Genomic DNA, 17,445 nt, shown 5'->3' with positions numbered 1-17,445 from the left:
GACTTGGTTTTTTGTACGAAAATATCCTTAGCATACTTTGCACTGTTTGTGTATACTTTGAAATAGAGGCGTGAGCGTTTTTGCATGAAACTCTCATCAATTTGGAAGTGAATTATTGAGGGAGATTTTGAATTTGATTGTTGATTGTGATAGATTCAATAGGGAGTTTGCAATTGAAAATAAATGTTGCATTACTGGCCAATAACTAAAAATCGGGTGAAAAAGAACACTTCCCAAACTCACGTGTTTACCTTACATCGGTCACCAGAAAAAAATACCTACTAAAGAAATAGTATTTGTGGAAAGATATGATAATAGTTGCAGTTAGTTTGCCTCGTTGGCTTGTATTATTTCAATTTTTCTATTCTGCAGATAACTGTGAAAATGTAGAAACATGAGTCATAGTTGCAAGACGGTTAAAGCGTACTTATATTTATATCAAGGAAATCGCCCCAAACCCTGAATTTACAAGCAGCGTTCAGAAAAAGAAATCCACCGGTGAAAAATAATGCAAAACATCATGAAATCAAAAAAAAAATACCATGCGTCTCCGTGAAAAAACTTATTTTACAAATATCAACCTTTGGTGCAAAAAGGCGCAAGATGGCACTATGATTTTTGAAAACAAGATAAAATTCTACGTCAGTTGTACTCAATGAGATCCTTCAACACGCTTTTACCGATAAAGAGATGACACTCTGAATGTAAATAAGTCCGCGTCAAACAACATAGTTATATTTATTTTATTGGTAACTTTTGAAATACTCATTATTTCGCAAATCGAAATACACCATTGAATTTCTGAGATAATTTTCTATTAGAAACGCTTATATGTGTTGTTAAATTATCATTGTAGTCCTTATTAAAGCGAGATGAATTAGAATGAACAAAAAATTTTTGTCACTCAAATTCTTGCAGATTTTGAAGACCTTGCACGGTTCAAAAAATGTTGCACTTATATTTTTGAATCGATTGACTCAAAAATTTGGCGAGGACAGCTTGGGGTAATGTACATTTAGAAAAATAATATAAAAGGTGTGAAAATCGACAAAAAAAATTGAAAATTATTTAATTGAATGAAGTATGACATAAAACATACAATCAACAATAGAAATCCAGTAGTGAACCACAACGCACAGTATAAAGTTTGCCATAATCATCTCCAAATCACATCGAAACGTATTCTGTTATCAAACATGTTTAATACAAAAAAATATTACCCATGCAGCGATAATTTTAGTGATGTTTGTTTACTAATATACCAAGAATATTTGTAATATAGGATCTGCTAATGTCTAGATCCTAAAGAGATGAATTGAAAAGAAATCAACGATTGGGTTAACTTTGACCAGCCAATAAAAACGCATCATCAGTTCTCACAGATAAAAAATAATGACAAACTTTAAAAATATCCCACTTGCCGAGCAGAACAATTTCAAGAAGCTCTCCAAAGCACCGGTAGAATTCAAGAGCGTTTTTTCGCCACGCGCTTATTCGAAAAAAAAATGTTTCAGAACGTGCCTGGCAGCATTGTTTTGTTTCAGTTCTGTGCAAGCGCTTGATGGGGACGATCCACTACTATTGCCGCTGAGCCGATCGCGTCAAAGCAAAATAGAACCCAAAACGTGTAAAACGAAATTTATTAATGTTTTTCTGCGTGTCTGACTGATTTCGAAGGTCAATGATTGCATTCATCAGAGCTGTTTACCGGTTAGTATTAGGGACCGGAAAACATTTCGTTCAAAACCAGTTCGATAAATTGTGGCCCACAAAGGTACGACCGGTTGTGCAGGTTACCCAAGGTAAAGTCCGTGGCATCACAAGAACTCTTCCGAATGGATCCCAGTACAGTTGCTTCAGGGGCATTCCCTATGCGAAGCCACCTGTCGGTGAGTTGCGATTCAAATCGCCGGTCGCGCTGGAAAAATTCAATGTCCCAATTATCGACTGCGCCTCGGATGGTGATGTGTTTATTCAGTTCAACATGTTCCTACCAACCGTAGTAGTCGGTTCGGAAAAAGCCCTCCACTTGAATGTCTATACTCCAGTGCCGGTTTCTGTGGAGAAGAACAACAATCCACATTTGCCAGTTATGATCTACATTCATGGTGGTGGATACGTTTCTGGATCCGGAAGCAGTTTTATGTTCGATCCTGTTCATTTGGTGCAAGAAGGAGTAGTCGTAGTGCTGATGAACTATCGTCTTGGACCGTTAGGTTTTTTGAGCCTTCCTAGTATGGGAATTGCCGGAAATGCCGGACTTAAAGATCAGGTATGAATATTATTTAATAAATCAAACCGAAACCGTCACTACATTTTAATCACTTATTGTATTTAGTTGCTGGCATTCAAATGGGTTCATGAGAACATCGAGCAATTCGGCGGTGACTCGAAAAATGTCACAATCTTCGGCGAAAGTGCTGGCAGTTGGTCGACGTTCTTGCATTATCTTTCGCAAAATTCAAGGTACACTGCCATCGCGAGAGTAGAATGATCGAATTCTATTTGCTGTTCTTTTTTGCCAGAAAGTACTTCAACCGGGCGATCTGCCAGAGTGGTGTTGTCTGCACGGAGTCATTTTTTCAAGTTGATCCAGCAGGCAAAGCACGTAAGCTAGCGAAGGCACTCGGCTACCAAGGAAACTGCGATGTTGGTGTTTATGGTGAGTGCTTGACTTGCAATATTTTCGACTACACTGATATCCCGATTTTGTCTGCCACATGATGGCGTTTCCAATAAGAAAATGGTATATAATTCCTTAAAAATTTCAACAATTTATCCGTAGCCGGAAGGCCCAGTCTTATGAAGCTATCGATTTATTTTTTTTATTCTTTTTTCCTTTTTTATTTCGACTATGTTAGTCACATTTTCTTTTTTACATTTTAACATTCAATTAGCTAGAGATTACTGGGTAGGGAAAGTTATGAAAATTAGAACCATAGTACTCAAATGAGAGCAAGGATATGAAGTAAACAGATCGGAAAACTAGAAGTGGCAGGGTCACTAGAACAGGCTTAATATCGTATGGGCTTAATCTTTGTCTTCTGTTAATGAGGGTCGAGCTTAGGCAGTATAACTACGAATAACCCGAGTTCATTAACATGTGTCCCTGTATCGATAGACGTGTCCATCTTTACCGTGACAACCGACACGCACTTATGCTATCGATGTAGATCGACAAATTGGGAAAATGTACGTGTGCATGTTTACTAATTTCGATAGAGCTCAACTCTCAGCATGTAATAATATATATTCCCAGTAGAGTGGCGCGAATATGACATTTTTCAGCACAGCACTTTATGAGTTGCTTTTGTGGTCCCAAATGCCTGTGCAAAGTTTGGGAGCTGTCGGTTGCTTTCCGGGTTTGCGCATTGCGTTCAAAGTTTGTATGGGATTTTATATGGGGAAATCAATTATTTTGCATTTATGTTAATAAAGATCGACATTTCACTTAATATGAAAAACCAACTTTATAGAACTATAATTGAAACCTTCGTTGACAACTTTGTCAAAGACGGTAACTAGCTACGAGTTTTCAAAAAATAGTTATAACGATTTTAAAACTTATGGTACAATCCAAATGCAGAAATTCATTATTTCTTCCAATACTGTCAGTACACCACGACACCGATACTTTAAACTTAAATAAATGAGAATATAGTCATCGCAGAGACTTGGTACCTTTGAATGAAATGTAACATAGACGTAGTCAGAAAATGAAAAGAAGAGAGGGTGTGGCTTGTGTACGCAGGTTTATACCTCCGAATTAAAAATTAATCTTACGTGTTTGAGTGCTACTATTTAAGGGCTCTACTGTTATCTCATTTAAAATGGTACAACGGTTTATAAATTTTACATATTTTAAAACCCTATTTCTTAGCCGTTCAGTCAGAATTTAAAAAATGCGTATCCTTAGATTCCTTGAAGCCTCGGAAATGTTTCTATTGACGATTTCGATTTTTTTATGAAATTGAGGTTCACGCAAAACAGAGGTGATGTTGGCGAACCAGAAATATACTTCAGGTTAGAACCCAACGCGATTTCCAGACCTGAGTTAGTTTTTGCCTCAAGCAAAAACAACACATAAATTTGTAGGTGTATATCCTAAATATTGTAAATATTATTTCCATATATTCCATATATTATATTATTGCTCACAACAAAGATTGTAATATGATTCATATTTTGGGTCTATCAAAATGTTAAGAAAGTTCAGTCGTTGACATTTTCAAGGACGTAATGATTCTTTGTCTTATACAAAACAATCTAAAAAGGGACTGGGGAGTACACAAGCCTCCCCCCCTCTTCTTTTCATTTTCTGACTACATCTATGATATTCAGTAATTCATTCTGAACATTTCATTCAAAGGTACCAAGTCTCTTGCGATGACTATATTCTCATTTATTAAGGTTTTTAGTGTCGATGTCGGTGGTGCACCGGCAGTGTTGGAAAAAATAATAAATTTCTGCATTTGGATTGTACCATAAGTTTTAAAATCGTTTTAACTATATTTTGAAAACTCGTAGCTAGTTACGGTCTGCGACAAAGTTGTTAACGAAGGTCTGAACTATAGTTTTATAAAGCTGGTTTTTCATATTGAGTGAAATGGCGATCTTTATTAACGTAAATGCAAAATAATTGATTTCCCCATATAAAATCCCATACAAACTTTGAACGCAATGCGCAAACCCGGGAAGCAACCAACCGCTACCAAATTTTGCACAGGTATTTGTGATAACAAAAGGAACTTAAAAAGTGATGCGCCCGCTAGTTTAAATTATTTTGAAGTTTTCCCATACAACCGCGAGCCACTCTAATGCCCAGCTTTTAAAACTTCAGCACAATTTTTTAATTGATTTTCTATGAAAATATAAAAACGTACTTGTTTAATACTATCGGTCTTGCATGTCAATGGTTATAGACACATGATTTAGCCTTTTTGGCAGTTAACTCAGCAAAAGAGTCAAGGTGGTTGAATGAAAGATGTGGTCCTATTAATTCCGATACCATAAAATAAATGTTATTTGTCATTTGATATATGTCATTGCCATATGCCGGCTTAATGACCCCATTAATGAGCCGGCCTCAATTAAATTAATTCCAAATGGACAATGCAACGTATACGAATTTGGTTTTGGTTATCAGTTTCTGATATATGGGTGTAAAAACAGATATAGGTGTTTCTCTTTCTGAGATATAGGCGAGAAAACGCGGAGTGATGTAAATAAATAAAATTCCAACAAAAATATGTGCCATGAAAATTTAACAAAATTATAACTTTGGTTTTGGGCACTGTTAAACGGTATTTTAATGACAACAATCATGCATGGTGCTTGCCCAAAGACTCGTCAATAAAATTAGTATGTGTATTTAGAATTTATATCAAACTGACACTATGTCCTGAAGGCCGCTCACACCCAAAATCTAGACACATTTGTCGGATTGTACTTTATTCGTTAGGTGAAAAAACATGTTTTAACTCGGTTAGGTTAAAACATGTTTTAACTCGTAGTGTGAACGTAGTCTTAACCGTTGTTCGGCCAGTAGAACAGTAATGCTGCAGTTTTTTTCTTTAAATAAGCCACCTGGATACCGTTGCATTTACAAGTTAGGTTAAGTAGTTAAGTATAATATTAAGTTAAGTAGTTAAAAATAGTATTACAATGTCCATACTTGTCTCCAATACCATCCCGCACGTGACAATAGGTCCGTGCAAAAATGATTTTCCCTGACAATAATCCGGCTCAAGACAAATAGATATCGTAATAAAATAGACTCCCGACTGAAATTGTAGCTTCAATGCTCAACTGGGCCGTTGGTAAGTTTCTTTCGGACCAAAGACAAAATAGTGGTAAATAGTTTGAAGCAGGAAAATGATATTGCTGATTACGGGCCTTTTATGAAGGAGTATAGAGTATATGCACCGGCTAATCTGGTTGAATGTGACGGGGTCGTCACACTGTCGATTCGAATTTGAATTGCGCGGATATGCTGACACAAGGGTTGGATGTTTTAAAGACCCCATGCTTCAGCCACACTGGACATACTGGACTGCAAACGTTTGAATTCAGCATCAGTCTGCTCTACCCAACTGCCTCCTCTTTAACAAGGTTAGTCTACCTGTTCACCTTTTGTGCCGCGGGTCTTTAACTGTACTAATTGCAAACAACTAGGACACACAGCCTCCCATTGTATCAGTAAGGCTCGTTATGCGAAATGCTGTGGGGATAATTTAGATGGTTCCTGTGAAAAGGATGTCGAAAAGTGTCTCTACTGGGGGAAGGTGTGGGGGTTGTGAACAAATCCACATGATCTCCCGACATGTTCCGCGTACAAATAGCGCGAGGAGAAACTCAAGCAATCCCTTCAGGGACACTCTAAGCGATCTTTGTGCAGAAATGCTTAAGATGGCTACTCCGCCGGTCTCTACGAACAGCTATACTAACTTGTCTGACGAAGACGACTGTGATGAACCCCTGATAGGAACATCTTCTGCGGTGCCTAGAAGCAATAGACAAAGGAGGAACATCTCCTCTCCTAAACTTCGTCGTAAAGGCAAGAAGGTGTCTTTTCAAGACCCCCTATAATAACGAGGAAGTACTGGTGCAAAACCGCATCAAGAAGCTCCCTGTCTCAAAAACCTGAGCTCAGAAAAGTTCCCAGCACAAGTGTTCCCACATCTCACCAGGAGAAAGAAACCAGCGCTGGCTTAATAAATTTCTCTGACATTGTGAACCGAATATTAAAAACTTTAAATATTTCCGATCCTCTTAAAAGCATCTTAAAAAGCTTTCTCCTCGCAGCAAAAACATTCTTGATGCAGTTGACTGCAAAATGACCCTTCCTTTCAGCGATTGAATCCTTCGATGGCTAATTCATAGAACATGGTCAGGGATTTGATGACTGTTCAACAGTGGAATTGCAAAAGCATCATCCGGAAAATCGATTCTTTCAAAATTTTAATAATTTTAAATGCGATTCATTGGCATTATGCGAAACACTTTCATGATTTTAATATTATTCACTTGAAATGAGAATATTCATACCTAGGAATACTTTCTGGGATCAAAAAGGGCTATTCTTCCAATCAAATTTATCTGCGCTCGACACCAGGCATTGCAGTTGTCGCTTGTCAAACCAGAATTAAAGACAAAGATATTCACGCTGCTTCCACCTATATCCCCTTAGAACCACAGTTAGCCACCGGCGGCTTGGCGGTATGGGGTTGCCTTCAAGCTTTGTCACAACTTATGACTTTTTTGAACACGGGTAAAATACCCCTCTTTCCAGCACGCCCGAGCGTCTAACACTTGTCCCTCTGGTCGTCATCGTTGCTGTTAGATTGCATGTTGGAGCTAATCCCCAATCCCCACCGCAGTGACCAAATGCCAATCGTAATTACTAGTGCTAACGGTTCACAGCCACTTAATGCAAACAATGTTTCGTAATATTAGTTGGAAGAGCTACGCGTCGGCAAAATCGAGACCACATAGCTTCCTCCGGATGAAGAGTACGGGTCCCTGGCTGGCTTGATTCTGGATACCATGATTCAAGCTCAGATTAAACCAGTACCAGAGGCGAACTCTCGCAAATAGACCTTTCTCGTACGACCTAACCGCCTTTTTTCTTATTTTTATTTAAAAGACTACACATTATTAAGAATATTTCCGTTGAAATGAGACTTTTTAGAGCTATCGTGATTTTTTAATGATTTTTTTAAATTTGAAAAATGCAAGAATGTTGAGTATTTTTTCACATTTGCAAGAATGGTGGGACTCAAAATATGTGTTTGGGCAGCACTGTTTTGTATATTTTTGCTTGGCTTCCTGGCAACGCGGCAAATGAAGTGGTGAGTCGCGGTACAAAGTTCATTGGTTATGTAAACAAACTAAAGTGAACCTCTCAGTGGAGAACGTTGCATGATAATGTTTAACCTCACTTTTTTGACAGTTCAAAGAGATTGTTTACATGATCTTGGAATTTTTGTTGATTCGATCATAGTGATTCATGATTCATTGAAGAAGCAAGGAATTTCTAGCCAAACATTTGAAAAAGGCCTACTGCCAAATGCAAACAAATCAAATTTTGATGTTCTCTATTAAAATTCTGGGACAGAACCTGTGGATAGATGATTTCTTTTTCTTTTTTCTGTTCATTTTATCTCTTGCCTTGCATAGCCACTTTCTTACTCACATATTTTAAATGGACTGGCTACATTTGACAGTCCCCCTGACTGCATTTGACGGTTCCCTTTGGCTGCATTTGACAGCTCCCCTGGCTACGACATTAGGTTTTTTCATATCCACACGTTCCGTCCCAGTTAAAAACTATCTATCTGGCCATGTACATAAATATAACGCAACAATGGATTATGAAGAATTTTGATAATGATTTTATAACAAATTATAAAAGAGCCCGGCTGATATAAAAGTCCTAACTAGCAATACACTTATTATAAAATGATTATAAAGGATTATTGTAACTGATTCCAAGAGGATTATAAAGGCAGTGAAATACGTACTCAATGAATTAAGGGGTGTGTCTGATGTAAACAATATGCGCAACCAAACTAAATAAAACTGTATTCAATTTTTAAATAGAATTATAATGAATTCGACCAAAACTTCTTTTGCCTTTTTCTCATTTTCAAATGTTTGGGTAGAATTTAGATTATTTTATCGTTGTTGCGATCAATTTCGTTTGGTTTGTTTTGTTCACAATGTTAGTCGCAGAGCATTTTGGTGATCTATGGCAATTACACCCCATACTAGGTCCGCTCCTGTTGCAGCTGTTTCGCCCTGTCCGGCACCGAGTCAACCGATGGTCCAACCTGCGCCGCACTCGTCTGTCGCTATGTCAATGGCAGGGACTTTGATTAAAGGCCAAAATTTCAGCTACGGTTGGTGGTGTTGCTGCAATCGGTTTGCCTTCGGCCACGTTGGACATTCGGCTAATGGGAATATTCAGCGATTCCGATTCGAAGGAAGCAGCGCCAGTAGCAGACTGCTTCGGTTCAGCAATACGCTCCGGTATCGGACGAAGCTAACACTCCGACAGGACGAAGGTTCCAACGAGGGGCTCAGGCATAAGTAGCAGAGTCCTTGCACTTCCTGCTTGTCGAGCGAACAATTTCGACGAAACCACTGCCGCTCTCGCCAAGTTTGATCACCGTAATAAGTGCGACGTCCGCGGTATAGTGCCAGGATTAGTCGAGAACAGTGCCAGGACTGACTTTCCAAGAGCTACAAGATTAAATAGCAATGCGTTTATTAAAGTGACCATAGTATAACGTAGAGGCTTTAGCCAGATGATTTATTCAGCAGAATAAGATAGCAAAATTACCCAAAACATAAGACCTGGCTGCCGAAGTGAATCCACACACATCATCACCTATTCACCATCACCATTCATTCCGCACAATGAATTGATCTCGTTAGGTGAAATTCCAGGAAGTACAATTTTCATAGCACAATTTAGTCGACCGAAATTGTAGTCCTCAGTCGAGAGAGAGACTGATAGAGTAGCAGCAGCTAGGCATTTTCTTTCGAAAGCTAGCAGCGGTTTCGCGTATCCTGCGCTAAGTAGAGAGCATTAAGACAGATCTCCGAAACATGTCAAGTGCTATCAGATGAGAAAAAACGTCGCATCTATGACCAGTACGACATGAACGGTCTGCTGACCAACGGTTCCGTCCGGTACCACCATAACACACGGCACCGGCGACATATATATATATATATATATATATATATATATATATATATATATATATATATATATATATATATATATATATATATATATATATATATATATATATATATATATATATATATATATATATATATATATATATATATATATATATATATATATATATATATATATATATTAGACCTCTCCACATTTTGAAAAAGTTTTGAAATATACATCGGTCAGCTCAAATTTTTTTTCTAGGCGTGAATTTAAGAACTTTCGCCAAAAATGACTTAATTTGGACATGATTTAGAGGTGTCTCCAATCAAAAATCGTGTTTTTGCTATGATTCCATAGGAAGATCACTTACACTCTGATTCAATAGGCCCTACATGCCCACATATTGTCAAAGGTTGTTCCTAAGACATATCTTAACATGTTTTAACAGGTGAACATAGCTATAATCGTAATAGAAAATTTGTTAACTGGATTTTTATATATAAAAGAACACCAAAACCAAGAAAAAATATTACTAATTTTCGTTGGTTTTGATATATTTTTCTATATGAAAATCCAGTTAACAAATTTTCTATTGCGATTGGAGCTATATTCACCTGTTAAAACATGTTAAGATATGTTTAAGGAACAACTTTTGATGATATGTTGGCATGTAGAGCGTATTAATTCAGAGTGTAAGTGATCTTCCTATGGAAACATAGCAAAAACACGATTTTTGATTGGAGACACCTCTAAATCATGTCCAAATTAAGCCATTTTTGGCGAAAGTTCTAAAATTCACACCTAGAACAAAAATTTGAGCTGACCGATGCATATTTCAAAACTTTTTGAAAATGTGGAGAGGTCTAATATATATATATATATATATATATATATATATATATATATATATATATATATATATATATATATATATATATATATATATATATATATATATATATATATATATATATATATATATATATATATATATATATATATATATATATATATATATATATATATATATATATATATATATATGTGTGTGTGTGTGTGTGTGTGTCGCCGGTAAATAAATTGACTATGCAATTTATCATTCGCTGCCTAGTTATTTCCTGCCAATTTGAACAAGACAGCAGTTGCAGAAAGCTTTATTGCGGTGCAAAAATGATGGCAACTCGGGATATAATATAAATTTACATATAATTTCTCCTCCCTGATATTCTTCCAGAATGTATAATGCTCTGCATTCTTATCACTCCTATCAAATCCTTCTTACTCCTTATCGTCAGTGCCGAGCACTGTTTTTCATTTGCCGGCTAAATCAACGACAATGCGATAATCGTCAATCGACGAAACTTTTGCTGTAATGGAACTTGAACACGAATAATAAATAATTGTTCCATTCGTAAGCGATAACCTTGTTGTCCTCATGTTTGCAGCTATCATACGCTGGTAGGCATTCTGACCAATGGAAACGTTTTTCGGTATGGGCATTGAACGATCATTTCAACAACTTATCGTCGACCGAATTCGTTACCTATAAAGTTCAGGTTCACCACCTAAAATGAGTAATAAATCGGATCATCTTGTTAAGACTTAACCCACGAGCAAACAAACAAATGTGTACAAATCCTTATCCATCATCCAGAAAGCAATCGTTTTATAGCCCAATGATTGATCTTACGATTCAGCATATGCCACCGGGTTTTGCATCCAGCGCCGATTGGTCAACGTATGAACCAGGGGTGACATTACGCATCTCGAAACGAAAGGTTTATTGTATTCAAGCTTGTGTGAAAAGGTCGATTCGAATTGGTTGCATAATGTGGCACCAGGTTCCCATTGTTCCAATCCTCATCCCTCTTGAGTTGATAGTCTTTCAAAAAGCATCGCAAGTATTCAAGTAATGTAAATTTTAAAAGTCCATGTAAACAAGTCTTAGGTAAACAAGCACACTCAACTGTCAGAAAAGTGAGGTTATACATTTTCATGCAATGCTCTATGTTTTTGACAGGTATATGAATGAATCATTTCAGCATCAGTGATGCCAGGTCTATTTAAACAATAGCCTGCAGTGAAAATATAAAAGTCTTCAATAAATTTGACATAGAAATGTAGTATGTATATATTTTAAATGATCAAAAATGTTGAAGGCTTGTGTATAAATTGGCTGGCATAGGCTTTGTTCTGCTAAATATTTGTAATCTGCAAAACATCTGCAGTGAAAATGCAAAATCTGCAGATTTACTAATATATATGCAGATCTGGCATCCTTTTAGTATTCCCCACAGGAAATTCATCCAAATGGTGTAAAAATACGGGAAAACAAGGCAAGATATGTATTCAGAATATGGGGTTAAATGAGCAGCTTGCACTATTTTTGATTTTTTCAATAGTTAGAGGTACCAAATCATCGCGGCAATCGGCAGTAACGAATTGGGGATAAAAAAGGAAGCATCCTATCATATAAAATTTTTTGACGAGAAAGGTCTATTGCCTTCCAACCCACGGTGGGACAAAGAGTCCCCAGACGTATACGCGGAGAAGGCCGCCGCGTACAAGACCTTTCGGGGCGACTGGTTACCTGATAGCTATCGACAGTACTCGACGTTTGAAACACGAATGAAGAGTTTGATAAAAGCCAAGAAACCACAGTTACTGGCACCGGTTCATTGACGGACTAACAAGAAAAACATCGATGATCACACTTTGGGGCACGGCCAGGTGGAATGTTCGAACCGTTAGATATTTGATTTTGCCAAGAAGGTTTGTCCTACAAACCTGCAAATCATTTCGGAACGGTCGCATATTATACATTCTATGTGAAATAATCTCTACTTTTCGAATATCATGGTCTCCCCAAGTAACCAATAAGCATTATATCGTAGCCTAATATCTGCTTTAGAAACACATATAATGCAGTCTCATAGAGCTGTGAAGCCCTAAATACTTATATAATGCTGGTATTATGCCAGAAAAGGCGAAATATAGTGCTATTACTGTGCAGAGATTGACAGCTCGTTTCTGCAGTACTAATGCTATTATATAGCACCAGCGCACAAATGTCAAATTTTAAAACCTTATATTAGCACTACTAATGCTATAAAAAAGCTTCCGCTGGTTGTCATTGTTTGCCATGATTTTAAAACCATTTCTTATATTTCCTTTCCTTTCGAGCAAAAAGAAAAAAAAATAAAATAAAATGTTCTGTTTAAAACCGTAATTGACTTTCTTCTAATGCATTGTAATGAATATCCATAATGGTTTTTCGTTCTGATATGATATGAATGTTTTACGAAAATTACCTTTAGTAAGTCTCCAACTGAGGTACCTTACCTCGTCCTTCACGGTAAGTGCGCTGCGTTTGCTCCCTGGACTATATTGCATATGTTCGATTGAAACGAAATATGCCGAATATAATCTTCAAGAAGAGTTGCATAACAAATAAACCCACAGCATTAAAATAGCATTATATCGGCATTTTATTTGCTCTATAATGGCATTAAATGCACTTGTAAAGCTTACATGCTTTAAAGATCCTTGAAGCATGTACGCGTTATATCAGCTTTATATACGCATATAGAGCAAGCGATAATGCTATATGTCGGTTGTGCAGTTATGCATTATTGATGCTAATATAGAGTTTTATTGCATTGTTAATGCTGTAATGGAGTTTCAATGCAACATTAGTGCAAATGTATAGCTAATATAGTGCAATGGCTTAATGCTTATGGTTACTTGGGTCGTTCTGCGCCTAGGTGCGCAAAAAGATTTAAGGATATTTTGAAGCTTTGTTGCTGATATGGAGGCTCATGGTGTTTTGTGTTTATAGTTAGACAATCTACAGTAAACCAACACGTTATACAATGGATTTAAGTAGTGTTCTTCATTTTTTATGATATTGCTGATATTTGTGAACTGTACGTTTAAGGGATGAATCCTGCTCCGCAGCAGCCTACCTTCGATGTCCTTCAGACGACCTTTGATGCCGTGGTTCTCTTGGGTGGATGATCGTTCCGTTGTCTCCGCGCCTTCACGGGAAATTGACCACCACGGCACTTAGATGCTCTTCAAGCGTTCATTCGCGCATGCATTTCGGAGCATTAAAACGCGCACTCCATTTAACACCAAAGACACATTTACTTCACTAATCTAACATTTATTCTTAAAACTAAACAATTTAAAAATCGTGCAAAGGGCTTGGCCCTGATCGACCGTATCCGACCGTGATCGTTTGGAGACTGACTACTGATCCGATTTCAGTGATAGGTAATGGCGATGATCATCTGTTTCGTTATCCCGAAGATGGTATACGAGACCCGATCTACGAACTCCGACATTATAGGGTGACCAATAAGTATGATCATAGTAGTGTTGGCTGCGTTCGTTTAGTTGACCTAGCAGCGGCGTGATCGTAGACATCCTGGCCCACCCTGAAGTAGCATGCAACTTCTGAAAAAAAAGAAAGAAAGCTCCCTTTTGACGTACTAGAGGTGTACCACCGGTAGAACTGATCGCTGGGTTTAGTTGCTGTCGGAGTTGATCTCAGTTTTCTTCTGTTGGTAGTAAACAAAGTTTGACAACTGGTCGTGTCAAATAGCCCGTTGAAGTTTTTACTGTCGCCACACGAGTTATCCCGTCAGGTCCTGGATGCAGCTGGTGAATTCGACCCATTTTCCAACGTAACGGTGGACAATTTGCATCTACCACCACCACAAGTTTTCCGACTTGCACCTCCACCGCTGGTTTCCAATTTTTTGTGCGCCCTTGCAGCTGGGAAAGATATTCGGTACGCCAACGTTTCCAGAAATCCTGAAGCTGACGCTGCACCATCTGCCATCTATTGAGCCGATTAATCTGTATCGCGCTGTGATCTGGTTCAGGTATCGCCTGTAGAGAACCCCCGGTCAAAAAGTGTGCCGGAGTTAGTGGCTCCAGATCAGTTGGATCTTCCGATAATGAAGTTAGTGGTCTCGAATTGAGACACCCTTCGACCTGAACTAAGAGGGTCGAGAAGTCCTCAAGTGAAACTGAATTTCCTCCGAGTACCCGTAGCAAATGAAATTTCGCAGACCGAACTGCCGCCTCCCATAGGCCTCCAAAGTGTGGAGCGCCTGGTGGATTGAAATGCCAGTGTATTCCTTGGTTGACACATTCTTTTATGACTGCTTCCTGGTGATTTTGATCCTTCAGTAATGTAAACAATGCTCGGATTTGGTTTCTCGCTCCAACAAAGTTCGTTCCGTTATCGGAGTAAATATCGGTGCATCTACCCCGTCGTGCAGTGAATCGTCTCAGTGCTTGCAAGAACCGCTCTGTGGACAAGTCAGTGACGAGTTCAAGATGGACTGCCTTGGTGCACATGCACACAAAAACTGCAACATATGCCTTTAGTACCGCGCGTCGTCGTCCTTCACGAATGTACACAGGCCCAAAATAATCCACTCCAGTTCTAGAAAACGGTCTTGAAACTGTAACTCTTGCCGAAGGCAGCTCTCCCATTTGTTGCTGAATAATAGATGGTTTTGCTCGGAAACAACGTAGACATCTGTGGACGATTTTTCTTGCAGCATTTCTCCCCCCTAGGGGCCAAAAACGCAACCGAACCGTGGCTAGTAGCAACTGTGGACCAGCATGTAGCAGTTGCTCATGATAATGCTGCATGACCATATCAGTGAGCGAGTGTTTAGAGGGTAGGATCATTGGATGTTGGACTTGATATGATTCCGTCGATTGACCTAATCTCCCACCAATCCGTAATATTCCATCATCGGTAATCGTCGGATTAAACCAACTTCGAATAACATTGTTGCCATTTGAAATTGCATTCCTCTCCTTCGAAAATGATTCTCTTTGAACTTGCCGAACGATCACCAGTTCAGCCTGCCGCAGCTCAGTTGTACTTAGAAACCCATTTTTGCCTCTTTCATTTACGCTTCGCAATGACGTCATCAGCCGTAACCAATAAGCTGTACTCCTGATCAATTTAGTATACGACGAGAATTTAGAAATGAACCAAACGCTGAATGTTTGTTCACCTGAGGCAACACAAGTTGTAACCATCCGCCGTTTTTCCTGCATGTCTTCCAACGAGAGTGTTTGTTGTTTTGGCCAATCATCCATCTCCAACCTCAACCATCGTGGACTATCCCACCATAAACTGCATTCCTTTATTGCATTTGGCCAGACACCGCGTGAGATAAGATCCGCTGGGTTGCTTATGCCTGGCACATGCCTCCATATGTGGTTTTCCGTGATCCTCTGTATTTTTGCGACTCGATTCGCTACAAATGTGGTCCAAGTGGTTGGTGTCGCAGATATCCATCGCAGAACGCAGGTCGAATCGGTCCAGAAGTAGATTTGATACGGGCCCTTGATCGCTTCCGTGGCCTTTTCGACCAACTGTGCTGCTAGTAGCGCTCCACACAATTCCAAGCGAGGTAATGTTTGAACCTTGACCGGGGCCACCTTTGATTTGGCCGTAAAAAGTTTTATCGACACCGTACCCTGGTTGTCTACACTACGTATGTATAGACAAGCACCATACGCCTTTTCCGATGCATCAGAGAAACAGTGGAGTTGTATGTTTTCTGCCCTCGATATGATGGCACACCGTGGAATGCATAGCTCATTTAAAGATTGTAGTTGCTCATAGTAGCTACGCCATTCCTCCCCCACCGTACGAGGTAGTGGTACATCCCAGTCCCACCGATTACCTTCCTCATCTCGCAGACACCACAAACGTTGCATGAACAGTTTTGCCAGTATTATAGTCGCCCCTAGAAGACCTAAGGGGTCGAAAAGCATAGCTATCGCAGACAATACCTTGCGTTTTGTTAGCGTTTCATTTGGTTCGAGCATTGGTAATCGAAACTGGTATTTGAAGCAATCGGTTTTCGGAAACCAAGTTAAACCTAACGTTTTTACTGCTTGATCCTGGTCCCAGTTAACTTCTTCGGAGTCTGGAAGTGCTAAACAGTCCTGCGGAATGCCATCCAAAACATCGGGACAGTTGGAAGCCCACTTCCTTAATTTGAAACCGCCACTCGCCATCATGGCAGCTAGTTGTTTGCGCAGTTCCACTGCTGTGTCGACATCATCTGCGCCGGAGATAACGTCATCCATATAGATGTCCTCGTCGACCGCCTGTGCAGCACGAGGAAATTTGTGCCCTTCGTCTAAGGCCAATTGTTTTAAAGTACGAGTCGCCAGAAAAGGCGCCGGTTTCGTCCCATACGTCACCGTCGCTAGCTCGTATATCGCGACATCTTCTTCCGATCCAAACCGCCATAGGATGCATTGTAGTGGAATGTCCGCCTGATTCATGTTGATCTGCCTGAACATTTTTTCAACATCTGCTACCACCATTATTTGCCGGGTTCGACTACGAAGCACTATCGTCCGTAAATCTTGTTGAATGACAGGTCCAACAAGAAGAACATCGTTGAGCGAGACTCCACTTGATGTTTTGCATGAGGCATCAAACACCACTCTCACCTTCGTCGTTGTACTGCCCTCCTTGACAACGGGGTGATGCGGTAAGTAGCACCGTTTGCCTTCACCCATCGCTGCACTTTCCAACTTGTGCATATGGCCCAATGTCAGATACTCTGCCATGAATTTTGTGTACTGCCGCTTTAAGTCTTCGTCTCTTGCCAATCTTCGTTCTAGTCCTAGCAGTCGCCTATATGCAATATCCTTTGATTCTCCTAATTTCGATAGGAGGTTTTCGTCTTTTGGGA

At 39.1% G+C, this 17,445-nt stretch overlaps 1 protein-coding gene across 1 annotated transcript in view; it reads left to right on the top strand.

The window, feature by feature from the left end:
• LOC131687876 (uncharacterized) overlaps positions 1 to 17,445 on the top strand; it is a 51,128-nt gene that overhangs the window by 27,745 nt on the left and 5,938 nt on the right. The window contains exons 7-9 of the mRNA XM_058971967.1: positions 1,668 to 2,272; positions 2,339 to 2,466; positions 2,526 to 2,662. Coding sequence (XP_058827950.1) covers positions 1,668 to 2,272; positions 2,339 to 2,466; positions 2,526 to 2,662 — 870 coding nt within the window. The remainder of the gene's footprint in view (positions 1 to 1,667; positions 2,273 to 2,338; positions 2,467 to 2,525; positions 2,663 to 17,445) is intronic.

The sequence above is a fragment of the Topomyia yanbarensis genome, chromosome 3 (genome assembly GCF_030247195.1).
Source record: "Topomyia yanbarensis strain Yona2022 chromosome 3, ASM3024719v1, whole genome shotgun sequence".
NCBI lineage: Eukaryota > Metazoa > Arthropoda > Insecta > Diptera > Culicidae > Topomyia > Topomyia yanbarensis.
This window is presented reverse-complemented; position numbering and strand designations above follow the sequence as displayed.